This window comes from Hypanus sabinus, chromosome 7 (assembly GCF_030144855.1).
Source record: "Hypanus sabinus isolate sHypSab1 chromosome 7, sHypSab1.hap1, whole genome shotgun sequence".
Lineage (NCBI taxonomy): Eukaryota > Metazoa > Chordata > Chondrichthyes > Myliobatiformes > Dasyatidae > Hypanus > Hypanus sabinus.
In genome coordinates this window covers 128669492-128688903 of record NC_082712.1, presented here as the reverse complement: position 1 = coordinate 128688903, position 19412 = coordinate 128669492, and the positions used below count along the sequence as shown (strand labels likewise).

General features: G+C 41.6%; 1 protein-coding gene across 1 annotated transcript in view; it reads right to left on the bottom strand.

The window, feature by feature from the left end:
- Positions 1–18955, bottom strand: part of sigirr (single immunoglobulin and toll-interleukin 1 receptor (TIR) domain) — a 45887-nt gene extending 26932 nt beyond the window's left edge. The window contains exons 1-2 of the mRNA XM_059975579.1: positions 18375–18955; positions 2900–3107 (exon numbers count right to left, since the gene is read on the bottom strand). Coding sequence (XP_059831562.1) covers positions 2900–3107; positions 18375–18501 — 335 coding nt within the window. The 5' untranslated portion in view covers positions 18502–18955. The remainder of the gene's footprint in view (positions 1–2899; positions 3108–18374) is intronic.
- Between the last annotated feature and the right edge of the window lie 457 nt (positions 18956–19412).

Below are 19412 nucleotides of genomic sequence, written 5' to 3'. Positions count from 1 at the left end.
CAGAGAAATTGATAACCAAAAGACATTGATTTAAAGCAGTTGGCCAAAAGACAAAGACAAGATTATGTCCCCCCCATCCCTGCCACTCCAAATAAGTTATGATGGTCTGGTATACATTACCTACAAGGATAAATAAATTCAGTGGCATTTTCCCCAAAAATTGGACAAATGCTAAAAGGGGAATTATTAGGAAAAAAGAACAGGTGATTGTGTGTAATTAGTGCCAACACAGAGTGCACACAGTCGCCTCCTTCCATGCTGCCTCATTCTAAGATTCTATAATTATTTATTTCCCAAAGGCTATCACTGCGTAAACATGTTAAGCTCCAGATGCTATACTGGAAATAGTGGGAAGGTGGAGATGAACCAATAAGCGCCTATTAGCAGTTTCCATTTTATTTTCCCCAATCCATAATTTATAATCTTAGTAAGATTGTGGGTTTGTTCACACTGACTATCTCAATGTTTGATGGATACAATTTGCAGGTGTAATACTGTGTCAACGCTGATTGGGCTGATACCCCCTGAGCAGCTGTGGGAGGGGAATTTTCACAGGAGGTTCTGATCCTTGTTCCCAATTGCTATAATGATAAATGTTTCCTATGTAGCCCCAGTTCATAAATTGGGATGAATTCAGCCAGCTATTGAAAACCAATGACACAAAAAAATGGCACTTTGACCGGGGTAACACAATATGCAATCTACAATGAAATGGTAGCACAACAAGTTTGAGAAAACAAAGTTGGAACCAGACAAAACCTCACAGCAGTTTGCATTACCTTGAATCTTGTTTCCCAATTTTTTTCCCCTCTGGAAAGTAGGAATTTTGCTAGATTGCAATTCAATGGACATTGGTAAGTGGGAGTTTCATTACCTCCTCAGGTCTGCGTTAGCAGATCTTTAGATTATTGAAGGATGTCATAGATCAGCTCATTCCAAGTCCAATTTGTACAGAATGGAAGGCCTAGCTCAGCAAATCAAGTTCAGTTTTGACCAGGGCAGAAATTAGGGTGCTTCAAACTGGTAGTTCAGTACATGCTGTGCTCTGTACTTTGACACACATTTTCTTTCTGCATTAACAAACATAGAACATGACAACTCAGTATAGGCCCTTCAGACCACAATGTTGTGCCAACCTTTTAGCCTACTCAAAATCAATCTTCCCTCCTACATAGCCTTCCATGTTTCTATCAGACAGCTCTATCTAGATTTCTTTATACAATGCAGATGTGTGGTTTAAATAAGGTTGTGTATCCTTTGTAAGTCTGGGATGTGAAATTTCTAGAAAGTATACAGCCAGAGGTGACTTTGAAAAATCCACTAATTACACTGAATGAGGACAAATTACAATTTAGTTCCTGTGGTAACTTCTACTTTACAAAAAGACCACTCAACAACTTGATGGCCAAAGGAGCATCCTTATCTGGGACAGCAAATGATATTTACAATACAGAGGCTTCCAGGTACCTCCTGCGACCTGGGTGGAGGAACTATATACAATGGATACTGGGAGTAAAAAGAGCGGAAGTAAAAACCCCGCCAACCCCGGATCCCGCCTCTTGCTACCAACAGCTCCCCGATTAGTATTAACTTACTTTTAATAATACTCACATTACAACAGTTCCAAAGTAAATAGAAATTAATTTTTGAAGGTAATCCATTATGAAAAATGTTCCCTGAATAAAAATATCTATTGACATTCTTTGCTTCAAATGTCATTAATCTGCCACCAGATGGGGCCATATTGTAAAATAATGAATGGGAACACTCAAAGAATGGAAAGGCAAACACGATTTATAAATATTCTTATCACACTCTAAAATACTTAACAGGTATTTCTGAGGATAGAACACACAACAGAATTCATTAGAGATTCTTTCCCCCTTTAGTACTAATTTCTGGAATGCATTAGCCTAAGATAGTTAGCTGCACTTCTGAATCATGAATAAAAAGATAGTAACAGACCTCGTTTTGGGCCACATGATCTTAATGCTCACGGGGTTACAATGGCAGATCTAAGCTAACCTTTGAAAAGCATTCCCAGCCCAGCGCACAGTGAACTAAATGGGCAGTCTGGCTGGCAGGTGGAAAAGCAATGAGTGAGACAGGAGTGCGGGGATGGAGGGCTAAGGAAGTGAAAGTCTGTAGCACAAGTTAGAACTACTGCTTGACCTAGAGAAAAATGAAGTTTAAAAAAGGCATTTGAGTAGCCAGGAATCCTTGTCTATATTTCTGTGGTGATCTGGATGACTATTCGTATTCCAAGTGTCACTGGTTAATGTGTTCTGTACCTTACAATATTTAATATTAATGCACTTTATTTTGCTATTCATGTGTGATTCATCTGTAGATTTTATCCTTGCCTTCATAAGTTGGTGTGTGTAGTCTGCGTAATGTGTACTACTGTGCTTTACACCCTGCTTCGGAGAAACATTGCCTCGTTTCTATAGACATTATATGGTTATCTACATGTATATAGTTAAATGACAATAAACTTGACTTGACTATGAAGGTGTGATGAAAACAGACTCAGTAGTGATAACAGAAAAAACGGTTTGATACTCAAGGAAAAATATGCATATGTAAAAAGTTGTTGAGTGAAAACAATGGAACTGTTCTAAGAAAAATCTGTTCAGGCACAATAAGCCAATGGCCTCCCTTGTTCATTGGGTTATTTTCTCTCCCATGTTGTCATTGAATTACATTCTTCAAACACAAACATTAACAGTTCTCGTTGGTAACCTATTTGATCAGGGATTGGAAAAAGAAACCAACTCCAGAGCCTAAACCTGTCTAAGTTGGAATAGATCATTAGCTCGGTTAATTGAAGGGATGGATTAACATGATTTTGTTGTCCGCCAATGAATAACTGAATTGAAGACTTGATCAATTATATTACCTGTTCTTGTCAGTCTGGATGTATTTACTATTGTTGGTGATCACCTGCTGCTCCTTAATCCACTGGATACTTGAGTCACACAAATTGAACTTGTGATCGTAGAGTATCTTCACGGTGCAATTCAACACAACCCAAGATCCCAAGGAAAGTCTGTAAGTCTCATTTGTAGAAGGTGCCAGGAACTTAGGTGGATGGTTACAGAGACCATCTAAAGCAAACAAGAACACATAAACGTTAAAGATTGAAGTACATTTATTACTGTAGTTAATGGGTCATTGGGTTAATGGGTCATTGGGTTAATGGGTTAATGATCCATTAACCACAACATATTTACTAGTATATTGTAGTGGTTCAGAAGTCTTCTCTGCAAAAAAATAGAATCTGCAAAATCCCTTCTACAGAAAGAGTAACGAGTATTTCTGTCTGTAAGGGCAATCCTTGTGTTACAGAGATGGGGGAGGGGAACATGACAAGGGATCTATTCCAAGAAAACTGTCCATATCATGATTTTCTGTAGCAAGAACCCCTATCATATATGCACAAGTTTCCTTCCAATGAGCAAATTTTATTCTGCGTGTCAGATTTTTGGGTAGCAATGTGTGAATACTGTAAGGGCAAATTTCTGTTAACCAAATAGCACAATGGGGGGGGGGGGGGGTGCAGGGAGTGTCACCAGAAAGATGTCGTCTGATGAGACTAAAGTAAGGAATAATTACTATAAGTTTCTGTATTAAAAAAATTATATTCTCATCCTTGCTGCCTCACGAATACAAAATTATATCCAATTGGATATTCTTCTTATTTCGGTCTGGGGAACCCATGTCTATAAATTGAGATATCAACATTAAGGGTAATCCTGTCCTCATCTGATATCCTCCTCAATCACTGGATGTTGTCCAGGAACCATAACACTGAACCTTCTGTCCCACTCATCCAAAAGTATTATTTTCTGCATCTCAGATCTAGATTTTCAGACAGAGTATTCACAGATTTTACAGATTTGAATGGAAGCAATGTGCTGCTTGGAAATGAGAATACAGGTGAGATGGAACATTGGGCAATGATAACAGAGACAGGTTGAACTACAGCACAGAAAGAAGCCCTTCAGCCCATCTATTCCATGCTGAACCATTTAAACTGTCTAGTCCCATTGATCTGCACCTGTACCATAGCCCTGTATACCCCTCCCATCCACGTACCTATCCAAACTTCTCTAGAACATTTGACTCTTATCATGGCATCTTGTTCCACACTCTCACCACTCAGTGTGAAGGAGTTTACCCTCATGTTCCCCTTAAACATTTCACCTCTGACCGTTAACCCATTACCTCTCATTGTAGTCTCACTCAACCTTAGCGGAAAAAGCCTTCTTGCATTTATTATATTAATGCCTTCATAATTTTGTATATCTCTATCAAATCTCCCCTCAATCTTCTACATTCTAGGGAATAAAGTTCTAACCCATTTCATCTTTCCTTATACCTCAGGTCCTCCAGCCCCAGCGACATCCTAGTAAGTTTTCTCTGTACTCATTCAACCTTACTGATATCCCTCCTGTAGGTAGGTGACCAAAACTGCACACAATACTCCAAATTAGGCCTCACCAACGTCTCATACAACTTCAACATTACATCCCAACTCCTGTACTCAGTACTTTAATCTATGAAAGCCAATGTGCCAAAAGCTTTTTTAACAATGCTATTGACCTGCGATGCCACTTTCAATGGATTATGGACCTGTAATCCCAGATCCCTTTGTTCTACCACACTCCTCAGTGCCCTCCTGCTCACTATATAAGACGTACCCTGGTTGGTCCTCCCAAAGTGCAACTCCTCACACTTGTCTGCATCAACTTCCATCTGCCATATTAGAGCACATATTTCCAGCTAGTCCACATCCCACTGCAAGCTTTGATAGTCTTCCTCGCTGTCCACTACACTCCAAATATTGGTGTCATCCACAGGTTTGCTGATCCAGCTACCCACATTATCATCCAGATCATTGATATGGATGACAAACAAGAATGGATCCAGCACTGATCCCTGTGGCACTCCACCAGTCACAGGCCTCCAGTCAGAGAGGCAACCATCCACTACCACCCACTGGCTTCTCCAACAAGGCCAAAGTCTAATCTAATTTGCTACCTCATCTTGAATGCCAAGCAACTTCCTGACCAACCTCCCATGCGAGACCTTGTCAAATGCCTTGCTAACGTCTATGTAGACAATATTCACTGCCTTGTCCATGTCAACTTTACTGGTAACATCCTCGAAAAACTCTATAATTTTGGTTAGACACAACCTACCATGCACAAAGCCATGCTGACTATCTCTAATCAATTGCTGTCTATCCAAATACTCATATCTCTGGTCTCTTAGAATATCTTCCAATAACTTCTGCTCCACTTATGTCAGGCTCACCAGCCTATAATTACCTGGGCTATTCTTAGAGCCTTTCTTAAAGAATGGAACAACATTAAGTATCCTCCAATCTCACCTGTTACTAGGGATGATTTAAATAACTCTTCTACTGCCCCTGCATTTTTTACACTTCTCTGCCACAAGATCCAAGGGAACACCCCATCAGGCCCTCAGGATTTATCCATCCTAATTTAGAAACATAGAAAACCTACTGCACAATAAAGGCCCTTCAGCCCACAAAGTTGTGCTGAACATGTCCCTACCTTAGAAATTACTAGGCTTACCTATAGCCCTCTATTTTACTAAGCTCCATGTAACTATCTAAAAGCCTCTGAAAAGACCCTATTGTATCCACCTCCACCACCGTTGCTGGCAGCCCATTCCACGCACTCACCACTCTCTGAGGAAAAAACTTACCCCTGACATCTCCCCTGTAACTACTCCCCAGCACCTTAAACCTGTGTCCTCTTGTGTCAACCATTTCAGCCCTAGGAAAAAGCCTCTGACTATCCACACGATCAATGCCTCTTATCATCTTGTACATCTCTATCAGGTCACCTCTCATCCTCCGTCGCTCCAAGGAGAAAATGCTGAGTTCACTCAACCTGTTTTCATAAGGTATGCTCCCCAATCCAGGCAACATCCTTGTAAATCGCCTCTGCACCCTTTCTATAGCTTCCACATCCTTCCTGTAGTGAGGCAACCAGAACTGAGCACAGTACTCCAAGTGGGGTCTGACCAGGGTCCTATATAGCTGCAACATTACCTCTCAGCTCCTAAGTTCAATTCCATGATTGATGAAGGCCAATACACCGTACGCCTTCTTAACCACAGAGTCAACCTGTGCAGCTGCATTGAGCATCCTATTGACTTGGACCCCAAGATCCCTCTGATCCTCCACACTGCCAAGAGTCTTACCATTAGTTCTATATTCTGCCATCATATTTGACCTACCAAAATGGACCACTTCACACTTATCTGGGTTGAACTCCATCTACCACTTCTCAGCCCAGTTTTGCATCCTATAAATGTCCCGCTGTAACCTCTGACAGCCCACCACACTATCCACAACACATCCAACTTTTGTGTCATCAGCAAACTTACTAATCCATCCCTCCACTTCCTCATCCAGGTCATTTATAAAAATCACTAAGAGTAAGGGTCCCAGAACAGATCCCCGAGGCACACCACTGGTGACTGACCTCCATGCAGAATATGACCCATCTACAACTACCCTTTGCCATCTGTTGGCAAGCCAGTTCTGGATCCACAAAGCAATGTCCCCTAGGATCCCATCCCTCCTTACTTTCTCAATAAGTCCTGCATAGGGTACCTTATCAAATGCCTTGCTGAAATCCATATATGCGACATCTACTGCTCTTCCTTCATCAATGTGTTTAGTCACATCCTCAAAAAATTCAATCAGGCTTGTGAAGCACAACCTGCCATTTACAAAGCCATGCTGACTACTCATAATCATATTATACCTCTCCAAATGTTCATAAATCCTGCCTCTCAGGATCTTCTCCATCAAGTTACCAACCACTGAGGTAAGACTTACTGGTCCATAATTCCCTGGGCTAACTCTACTCCCTTTCTTGAATAAAGGAACAACATCTGCAACCCTCCAATCCTTGGGAACCTCTCCCGTCCCCATTGATGATGCAAAGATAATTGCCAGAGGCTCAGCAATCTCCTCCCTCACCTCCCACGGTAGCCTGGGGTACATTTCATCCAGTCCCGGTGACTTATCCAACTTGATGCTTTCCAAAAGCTCCAGCGCATCCTCTTTCTTAATATCTACAAGCTCAAGCTTTTCAGTCTGCTGCAAGTCATCACTACAATCAGTAAGATCCTTTTCCATAGTGAATACTGAAGTATTCATTAAGTACCTCTGCTATTTCCTCCAGTTCCATACACACTTTCCCACTGTCACATTTGATAGATCCTAATGTTTCACATCTTATCCTCTTGCTCTTCACATACTTGTAGAATGCCTTGGGGTTTTCCTTAATTCTGCCCACCAAGGCCTTCTCATGGCCCCTTCTGGCTCTCCTAATTTCCTTCCTAGTAGCCTTATAATCTTCTAGATCTCTAACATTCCCAAGCTCTCTGAACCTTTTGTAAGCTTTTCTTTTCTTCTTGACTAGATTTATTACAACCTTTGTACACCACGGTTCCTGTACCCTACCTTAACTTCCCTGTCTCATTGGAATGTACCTATACAGAGCTCTACACAAATATCCCCTGAATACTTGTCACATTTCTTCCATACTTTTCCCTGAGAACATCCGTTTCCAATTTAAGCCTACAATTTCCTGCCTGATAGCCTCATAATTCCCCTTACTCCAATTAAGTGCTTTTCTAACTTTGTCTGTTTCTATCTCTCTCCAATGCTATTGAAAAGGAGATACAATTATAATCACTGTCTCCAAAATGCTCTCCCACTGAGAGATCTGACACCTGACAATGTTCATTTGCCAATACCAAATCAAGTACAACCTCTCCTCTTGTAGGCTTATCTACATACTGTGTCAAGAAACCTTCCTGAATACACCTAACAAACTCCACCCCGTCTAAACCCCTTGTTCTAGGGAGATGCCAATCGATATTTGGGAAATTAAAATCTCCCTTCACATCAACTCAGTTATTATTACACCTCTCCAGGATCTGTTTCCCTATCTGCTCCTTGATATCCCTGTTACTATTAGGCGGCCTATAAAAAAAGCACCCAGTAAAGTTATTGACCCCTTCCCATTCCTAACCTCCACCCACAGAGACTCCGTAGACAATCCCTCCATGATGTCCACCTTTTCTGCAGCTGTGACACTATCTCTGATCAACAGTGCCTCGCCCCACCTCTTTTGACTCCCTCCCTATCCTTCCTGAAACATCTAAAACCCGGCACTTGAAGTAACCAAGCCATCCAAGTCTCTGTAATGGCCACCACATCATATCTCCAAGTGCTGATCCACGCTCTCAGCCCATCCGCTTTGTTCAGAACACTTCCTGCGTTAAAATAGACACATCTCAAGCCTTCAGTCTGAGCGCATCCCTTCTCTATCACCTGCCTACCTTCCCTCTTGCACTGTCTATAAGCTTTCTCTATTTGTGAGCTAACCTCCTCTTCCCCAATTTGCTACAAAACAGCAAACGCCTCCTCCTCTGTAATCTGAATTGGGTCCATGACCTCGCTGCTGCTTTGTCTCACTTCTACAGACTCTCTGTCTCCAGAGTAAATACAGATGCAAAAAAAAAATCAATTCAAGATCTCCCCATCTCTTTTAGCTCCATAAATAGATTACCATTCTGATCTTCCAGAGGACCAATTTTGCCCCTTGCAAATTTTGCACTTAACACTTCTGTCGAAGAATTTAGGATTCTTCTTCACCTTGTCTGCTAGAGCAACTTCATGCCTTCTTTTAGCTCTCCTGATTTTTTTCAAAGTGTTCTCTTGCATTTCTTATATTCCTCAAGTACCTCCATTGTTCCTACCTGCCTATATCTGTTATTGATGCACCATCAATAACTCTTGGAGACGCGAGGCAAGATATAGGCTTTTATTGGCTGGAAGAAAGAACAAACAGTAATTGACCACCACACTACATCCTGGAGACCGAGGCCGGGGCTGTGCCTCCAATCGCCTTTATACCGGGGTCCATGGGAGGAGCCACAGGAGCAGTCAGCGGGGGGGGGGGGGGGGGCGTGTCCAGACAGGTATATGTAGTTCACCACAGTTATGCACCTCCTTTTTGATTTTAACCAAGGAGTCAATATGTCAATATCTCTTGAAGACAAAGGTCCCCTAAACGTGTTACACTTTCCTTTCATTCTGACAGGGCCATATTTTGAGTTTGTAGTCTCAAAATTTCACTTTTAAAGACTTTCTACTTACCAAGTGATACCTTTGCTAGAGAACAGCCTGGCCCAATCCACAATTTAGAATCCTAACCTGAGGACCAGCCCTACCCTTTCCAATATTTGCGATATCTCTACAAATTTGTTCCTCTAAATCCTGTGACTGTTGGTTGGTCAATAATATAGCTCCATTAACATGACTGTACTTTTCTTATTCCTCAGTTCCACCCAATAAAGCCTCACTAGGCAAGTTCTCCAGTCTGTCCTGACTGCTGTGGTATTTTCACTGACTAGCAGTGTCACCAGTCCCACTCTATCATGTCTAGAAACATGGAATATTGAGCTGACAGTCCTGCCCCTCCTGACTCTATCATACTTTCATGTGTTGATCCAGGTCAAAGGCTTTCTTAAAATCCAGCCAGCTCCTGTCTCATGTGTCTGTAATTCCCTTTTTACACCACTGCTGAGACAAATGACTTTAGCTTCTGACTGTCAAATTTCTGGGTGAATTCTGTCATATTACAACTGCCTCCAATGGATTCTTTACCTTAAGCTCTCTAATCAAAATTTTTCCCAAGTGGGGTCAACCATAAACTGCTCTAAAAAAGCCATCTCACAGGCATTCTACAAATTCCCTCTCTTGGGATCCAGCATCAACCCAAGTCTTACAAACTACCGACATACTGCAATCCCACATTAATATTGCCCTTTTTGCATGTATTTTCTGTCTTCTCTTGTGATCACCTCAGGTTCTTATTTACCCTTGCATTTTATTAACTCTACCCACAAGGATTCTACATCTTCTAATCCTATATCACCTCTTCTTAAGAATTTGATTTCATTATTTTACCAATAAAGCCACTCCACCCCCTCTACCTTCCTGCCTGTCCTTTCCAAACAATGCATATCTTTGGATGTTAAGCTCCCAGCTATGATCTTCTTTCAGCCATGATGATGCCCACAATGTCATACCTGCCAATCTTTAACTGTGCTACAGGACCTTATTCCTCATACTGCATGAATTCAAATATAAAAACTTCAGTTCTGTATTTATCACCTTTAGAATTTGCCCCCATGTTACATTCAACTCAGCCCACCGACTGCAATGTTGCCCTATCATCTGCCTGACCTTCCTCACAGAATCACTGCACATGAAGTCCACTTGAATACCAACTACCCCATCTTCAACCCTATCACTCTGGTTCCTACACTCTGCCAAATTAGTTTCAATCCTCTCAAACATCTCGAGCAAACCTAGCTGCAAGGATACTGGTCTCCCTTGATTTCAGGTATAACACGTCCCTTTTGTAGAGATCCCAATGATCCAAAAATCTGAAACCCTGCCCTTGTACCAATTCCTCAGCCAAATCAACTTATTCTTACCCTCACTGACATGTGGCACAGGCAGCAATCCCAGAGATTACTACACTTGCGGTCCTGCTTTTAAGCTTTCTATCTAGCTCCTTATGAAATAATAACTTGGGTATGGAGAAAATGAAAATAAATCAATACTGATATTTTAATGGTAACACATAAATTGCGACAACCCATTTTCTGTATAGGAAATGTTTCAAAACACTTGAAGAGAAAAATCCTGTATATTCTTAAACTACTCATCCTCATTGGATATACTTTTACTGCTTTAAACCAAACCACCTTGTGCATTCTCAACCCTGCCATCTAAAACTAACATTCTTCCCTCACCCTCCTTCACCACCTCTTCAACCCAATGCTCTCCTGTACCACCCTGCTCCACCATCACCTCAAATTGATGCTCGTCCATACATGCCTCTGTCTGTTATTCTTCCCTCAACCTCCTCCACTACCTCTTCAAACGAAGGCTCCCCTGTATCATTCTCCAAATACATTGATGTTTTCTTGTACACCCTTCTCTGCAAAGACATGGTGAGCCTCATTCACCATCTCCATACTAATGTTCATCCCCATTCCCTTCAATCTAAACCATACTCCTCTTCAATTTACCCATCAACCTGGTTTTCCCATATCGGGCTCTGCAAAACACAGTTCATCCTTTGAACATGCTTGTTTTATAAATCACTGAGGTATTATGTCACTTCTCAATCTGAGCTGCAGGGTGAGCTAAATCCCTTAAGGGTGATTTCCAACATTGGTTTTGTCATAGAATGTGAGAAATGCAGTTCCGTTTGGGTAGATGGTGTTAATTATGTGGTTAATACTCAAAGGAAGATGGGTCCTTGCTCCAATTAACAATGAACCATGAGGCAGATTATATCAGCTGAAGCTGTTCTTTATTCACAGGGCTCACTTGCAGTGGTTCAAGAAGGTAACTCATCACCACCTTCTCAAGGGCAACTAGGGATGGGCAATAAATGCCCATAATGGCTTAGCTGACAACACCCATATCCCGTAAGTGAGTAAATGAAAGAAAGGCAGTGGTTCAGTTCCTGCTCCATCCATAAGTAATGGGCTGAGAATGGGTGGCACAGTGCATAGCATTTAGCGTAACACTATTAAGGCACCAGTGACCCAATTTCAATTCTGCCGCTTCCTCTAAGGAATTTGTACATTCTCCGCATGACCATGCAGGCTTCCTGGGTGTTTCAGTTTCTTCCCACATTCCAAAAACATATGGGTTAGTAGGTTAATTGGTCACATAGGTGTAAATAGATACCGTGGGATCATTGGGACACAAAGGCCTGCTACTGTACTGCATCTCTAAATAAATGAAAATAAAAATGGCTGGTATCCTATTTCACTCATGTTTTACAAATTGTGCCACAGCTTTGGCCCAGTTGCCCTAGATTTACTGCTGGAAAACTCCCCGTGTTTGTATTAATCGATAAACAAAGTGAAAATTCCTCAGTGAGGCAATACTGCTATATCAGATGATCATTAAGTTACCCTGAGACAGGACTGCAGTACGGGTTAATAACATTGTTTGTAACCTTTAGGTCAGGTGCTCAGGAAACTTTGCAGTTTCCAAAAAACCATCCGCACTCATTGGGCGATATATCATGAGCAACCATAATCACTTAACCAAGGCCCTCCTCTGGCCATAAGACCATGAAATATCCAGAAGTACTATATACATCCAAGTCCCTTTAGTCTCTAAGTCAAAACTAAACACTCAGAGATTTTTTCTGATTTTCCATGCGTTTATTATCACAGGCATATGTCATGAAATGTGTGGTTTGTGGCAGCTGTACAGTGCAATGATAAGTTACAACAGGGAATTTAAAAATAAGGAGTGTAAAACAGCACAAAATAAATGAGGCCATGTTCATGGGTTCATTGACTGTTCAGAAATTTGATGGCAAAAATTTGAGGAGAAAAAGCTGTTCCTAAAATGTTGAGTGTTTGTGTCAGCCTCTTGTACTGTACCTCCCTGAAGGTAATAATGAGAAGGTGTCCTAGGAGCTGGGTGTCCTTAATGATGGATGCCACCTTCTTGGGGCATTGCCTTTTGAAGATGTCTTTGCTGGTGGAGAGGCCTGTACCCATGATGGAGCTGAGTTTACAATTTCCTGCAGCTTCTTCTGATCCTGTGCTTTGACCCCCCTCCCCATACCAGATGGTGATGCAACTAGTTGGAATGTTCTCCATGGTACGTCTATAGAAATTTGTAAAAGTCTTTGGTGACATACCAAATCTCCTCAAACACCTTATGAAATATAGCCACCGGTACGCCTTCTTTGTGATCGCATCAGTACGTTGGACTCCAGAGATGCTGACACCCAAGTACTTGAAGCTGCTCACCCTTTCTGCTGCTGAGCCCTTGACGAGGACTGGCGTGTGTTCTCCCAACTTCCCCTTCCTCAAATCCACCAACAATTCCTTGGCCTTCCTGACACCAAGTGCAAGGCTGTTTCTTGTGACACCACTCAACCCGTGAATCTATTACACTCTTGTATGCCTCCTCGTCACCCTCTGAGATTCTGCCAACAACACTGGTGGCATCAGCAGATTTATAGGTGATGCTTGAACTGTGCCTACCCACACGGCCATGCTAAGCACACATTCTTGAGGTCTGACTGAGTTGATGGCCAGTGAGGAGGAGATGTTACTTCCAATCTACACCGACAATGGGGCTCCCGATAAGGAAGTGAAGAATCCAGTTGCAGAGCATCAGAGGTACAGAGTCCAGATTTTGAAGATTAGTACTGAGGGGATTATGGTGTTGAATGCTGAGCTTTAATCAATAAAAAGCTGTCTGACATAGGTATGTTGTCATCCAGGAAAGTCACTGAGACTGCATCCCCTGTAGACCCATTGTGGTGGTGGGCAAACTGCGGGAATTCCAGTTCTTTGCTTTGCAGGAGTTAATTCAGAATCAGAATAAGATTTAATACCACTGGTATATGTTGTGAAATTTGTTAACTTTGTAGCAGCAGTACAATGCAATACATGATAAACACAGAAAAAAAACTGAATTACAGTAGGTATATGTGTGTATACAGTGATAGGAGGTCTGCAGTCTTGCACTTTGGTAGAAGAAATAAAAGTGTAGACTATTTTCTAAATGAAGAGAAAATACAAAAATCAGAGGTGCAAGGGGACTTGGGAGTCCTCATGCAGGATTACCTAAAGGTTAACTTGCAGGTTGAGTCGGTGGTGAGTATGCCAAATGGAATTTTAGCCTTCTTTTTGAGAGGACTAGAGTATAAAAGTTGTAACGTTGAGACTTTATAAGGCCCCCGGTGAGGCCTCATTTGGAGTACTGCGAGCAGCTTTGGGCCCATATTCCCAGAAAGGACGTGCTGACATTGGAGAGGGTTCAAAGGAGGTTCATGAATATGATTCGGGAATTGAAAGTCTTTTCACATGAAGTTCATTTGCTGGCTCTAGGCCTGTACTCACTGGAATTCAGAAGAATGGGGGGTGGGGGGTGATGGGGCAGGGATTTCATTGAAACTTTTTGAATGTTGAAAGGCCTCGATAGAGTGGATGTGGAGAGAAAGTTTCCAATAGTGGGACAATCTAAGACCAGAGGACACAGCCTCAGAATAGAGGAATATCTATTTAGGACATAGATGAGGAGGAATTTCTATAACCAGAGAGTGGTGAATCTGTGGAATTCTTGATTAGTCAGGGCATGAAGGATTACAGGGAGAAAACAAGAGATTGGGGCTGAGAAAGAAACAGATCAGCCATGATGAAAAGGTGAATCAATTTCGATGGGCCTAATGGCCTAAATCTGTTCCTAAATCTTATGGTCTTCATAAACATGAGTGCTACTGGGCAATAGGCATTGAGGCAACTCATCCTGCTCTTCTTAGTATGGGTGATACTGTTTTGAAGCAGGTGAGAGCCCCTGACTGAAATAGCTTAAGATTGAAGATGTCCCTGAACACTCCAGCCAGTTGGTTGGCACAGATTTTTAGTGCCCTGCCAGGTATACCTTTGGGGTCTGACTCCTTCTGACATTGGCATCTGAGACAGGTATCACAGGTTTACCAGATGCCTCAGGGACTCACACAGGTAAAGTTTCATTCTCCCTTTCAAATCATGCACAAACGGCATTGTAAAAAGCATTGTTTGGTACCTTCAACACTGCTGGGTGTTAAAAAGTAGCTGAGTTGACTCAGTTAGCACATAAACATGAATGTGCGGCAACTACTTAAACTAGTTAATCAGTAATTACATAATTTATACATAAATCTCACATGTATTAGTTACGATTTTTTCAGAAACCACTCTATCAATGAGTAAAATTTAGAAAGGAATATACAAGAAAATTGACAAATTTAGTCCAATACAACATCCGACTGTAATCAGGGAGCATCTGCAGAAAGAAGAACAGAGCTTAGACTTGAAAACATTGCCTGTTTCTCCCACAGGTGTTGCCTGACATGCTGAGTGCTTCCAGCAATTTTTTTATTTAACTCCTGCCACTTTTTAAAATTTTGATTTTCATTCACTGCAGTAGAACAGGTCCCAAAAAAACCCACAATATATTCAGGAAATATTAATTTGACCTGCTAAAATGCAAAGTTTAGCATCATAAAAATACAACAAACTTAAATAGATCTCTGGTGCCTGGAATCCAGTCTAATTGAGACTCGCTTTTCTATAACCTCTGTCGCCTCGCCCATTTTTCACTATCATATGTCACAAAAAGATGGCATTGCATAGCTTGTCTAAACCAAAAGCTCAACAAAACAGACAGGAAGCCTTCATTTTTGATAAATGCAACTTTGGTATTCACATTTGGGAAATTGCTGAATGTGGCAATCTCATGCACTCACTGAGGACAAACCATTTACATACAGTAAATACCGTAACTTGCTGCCACAAATATCCTTTGCATAAAGAAGTCTTCCCCAGGTAGACTGCACTTCAGAAGCTTGTGTAGGTTCCTGTGTTCCATTGGGTGGGATGGGACACAACAGGGACTGAGAGGGGAAGATGCCTGTTACAATATGGTCATTTACAGATGGATATTGTTCTGCCTAGAACCTCCCACCTAGTTAAGAGTTGAACATACAGGGATTAAGGAGGAAGGAGAAAAATCAAAAAGTGAAAAAGTACATTCAACTTAATACCCAGGCAGCTCTGTACACAGCTACTTTGTACTTCACCCTGGAGCCTAAGTGCATAAATATAAGTGTTTGGCAGGCATTATGTAAACACTCTCCAATGTGTCAGTAATTGAGTCACCCTCACATGATGCAGCTTGTGCCTTAAGTTTCACGCTCTTTGTTAGTATGGCATACCACAAGTATTTTCTCAACCTCAGAAAAATTCCCAGGGATAGCAGATGACAAGATCAAGTACTATGGCTGATATAGTACTGCTTGAGGGATTGATCATAATTAGGAGCACTAGCATGATCCCCATGGTCCAGGGAATTACCCAGGGCTGGTGGGTTCCTAAATTACCACACGTTTATTCAGAAGGAATGGCTCAGTCTTCAGGTGAGCAGTGTGGACTATTTGCACACAACACGATATAACATCCTAGTTCCTTCCAGTAAAGCTTTAAATTGTCATATTCAATTACAAATGTTTAAAAATAAAAGAACAACGTAATGTTCTAAATGAGGTGACAGTGGCGCCAAGAAGTACAACCTGTACACCATTGGCACTTTCGTTCTCCTGCTTCCCACCAGGCTGCCGCAACGACCAGGAATTCCCACTTTTGTATTCACTCAGTCTAGAATCTGACTAACTAAAACTTGAGCATTTTATTCTCATGAAGAATCATTCATCTGGCCTGAGAAGTCATTCTCTCTTCAGATATTGACGTGTCTACCATTCAGTTTCTAACCCAATTTCCACAGTCCATAATATTTTGCTTTTAATTTAGAAATACACGTTTTAAGTTTGATAGTATTTAACTCCAACATGGTCAGTCCAGATACAGCTGGAAGGTAACAATCATATACGCTCATAATTCTATACCTCAGTCTTTTACGTTTTCTTGCCTCGTTTGCAAGTGCTCAACTTTGTTGAAATATAGTTCACGTAGATTCTAGCAGTCCTTCAGTAGATTATACTTGAAGGCTTACTGGTTGCTGGGGTTCAGGTACAATCACTAAGGGTATAATAACCACATCCAATCCCATCATCCAGAACCTGGGGCAAAGAATCTCAGCAGCATTTTTGTGTGGAGAGATCCTGCTGGATCCTTCCAACACTATTCACTTGCAGCTGCTTCATTATGTTGATCAGTTAAGAGGGGGAAAGGCTATTGTCATAAATAATCAAAGGTAGCTAGCTGATTTGTAGAAAGTCTTTGTAACAAGGTAAACAAAATGATCAGAACCAGATTTAGTATCACCAGCACATGTTGAGAAATTTGTTATGAGGGGCACAGATAGGCTAAATAGTAGGAAACATTTTCCCTCCCATGGTAGTGGTGTCTAAAACCAGAGGGCAAGGTTTTCAAGGTAAGCAATAGTAGGCTTGAGTAGGAATTTTTCTCACCCAGAATATGGTTAGAATCTGAAATGAACAGAGACTGCCACAACATTTAGGTGTTGTAGGCACACACACACCTGATTCATTGTGGCTTTGAAGATTACAGGACAATTGTTGTTAAATTAAAATAGAAAATAGAATAATACTGTAGGCCCTTTGACCTATGAAGTCTGTGTTAATTTAAACTGGACATTTGCCTGCACACAGTCTACGTCTCTCAACTCACTTGGCTGTTCATGTCTCTTAAATGTCGCCGTCACATCTACTTCACCTCCCCTGCAAGTTCCTACCACTCAGCATCAAAAGCCTGCCAAGTAAATTTCCTTTAAACTTTCCTCCTTGCACAATAAAGCTAGGCCCTCTAGTATTTGACATTTCCATTCTGGATGAAAGACTACCTATGCTTCTTGCCTGTGCCCCTCCTCATTTAATGTATTTTAAACTGGTTGCTGCTCAGCCCCCAAAACCCAAGAGAAAACAATCCACGTTTATTGTTTATTCTCCCTGATCCAGCAATATCCTGGTGAACCCTGTCTGCAGCTCCTCCGAAGCCTCCACATTTCTGCTGTAAAGTAGCAACTGGAACTGTGTACAATATTCCAAATGTAGTCTGACGAAAGTTTTATGCAGTTTTATAACATGACTTCCCGACTTTTGCACTCAACATCCTGATTGGTGATGGCAAGTATGCCCTTATGCCTTCATTACCAGCCTCTTTAACTGTGTTGCCAGCTTGAGGAACCTAGGGTCCTGCTCCTCAAGCTCCCTCTATATATCTGTGTTCCTAGAAGTCCCATCATTTACATTATTTACTCTGTATATTTCTTTTACAACTTCACACTTGTCTGGAACAAATTGCCTCTGTCATTCTCTTGTCAGTATTTCCAACTGGTCTATATTGTGCTGAATCATTTGACGTCCTTCCTCACTTTCCACAACTCTGCCAACATACTAATTAACCCAGCCACATTTTTGTTCATATCAGAGGTCCCAGCACTGATGCCTTCAGAACACCACTGGTCACAGACCTCCAGTAAGAGTAACACCTTTCCAGCACTACCCCCTCTTTGAGCATTTCATTTTATTTTCTAATAAATGCTTATGACATTAAATACACCATACAATTTATTTTTAATGAGTTTGGTTTGCACCCTCTGCTTCAGTCTAAGATATCATTAACACTTATTCATGATTTCTTACACGTAGTCTACAGAATTTGCATCAGTCAAAATATATAAAAGCTGCAAATTGACACTGGACAAGCTTCAATGATGAAGACACCTTTGCGAATCTCACCTGATTCTGAAATGTCACTTTCCGTCAGGTTATTTCCTTCAGTTATACTGGCTCTGCTGATCAGCACCAAGAGTGTCAGGAGGGAACAGGAACCTCTGGCCCAGGTGAAATGCTTGTTCTTCCACATAATAGAACGGTGTCCTGCAAAGGTGACTTTTATACACCACTAGGTGGTTTATCAGTTGAAGTTCAGGAATATCAGAAGATAGAAAACAATTATAAATTCACTGCGATTTCCATGGTCCTCTTGATTTGCTTTCGCAACTGCAATGTCAAACATTATGTGTTGTCCGTGTGCCCAACAATAGAGCAAGCGTTACCTGCATACTGAACCCAAACGAGTCGCAGAATTTAGCTCAAATACTGTAATAGCCGCCTGGTACTAAATGAAATTCTTGCTTCATGTACTTAAGTTAACTTATGGCTAATAACTTATATCTTTGTTAACTTTGTCCCGGCAGATTTAATGCCAGTCGTTCGTCAGTGAACTTGCGGCAATGAATTAATTCCTGCAGCTCTTCACTGCTCCCGTCTCTGCCAAACTGCGGCAGGTGCACACCTCAGCGGACAGGGCGCCTGCCCCCACGCTGTGCACTCTGGGCTTGCAGTCAGAACATGCAGATCTCCGTGCAATAATCTATTGCATCCTGATTGTTCGGGACTACAACTCCCGCAGCAGACCGGGTTCCGTGATTACGAGGACACGACAGCACTGAGACCAGGTGAGACTCAGGGAGTGGCAAAGAACTATGGTGGATTAGCAGGGGAAACGGGAACAATGGCGGATTAGGAGGGGAAACTGGAACAATGGCGAAGGATGACAAAGGAGGCAATAAGGATAAAATGTCTATCACCGGAACAATAGAGTTATTTGGGTCTTGATTTTTTTAAATACGTTAACGATTTGGCGGGGTTAAAGGGACAACAATTTTAGAGTTCGCACATGGATGTTTAACAGAACTTTATTAAATAGCAAGTAAAGATGATAAAACATCAGAAAGCGTCGTCGTTACGCATAGTTAATTTTATGTCAATAAA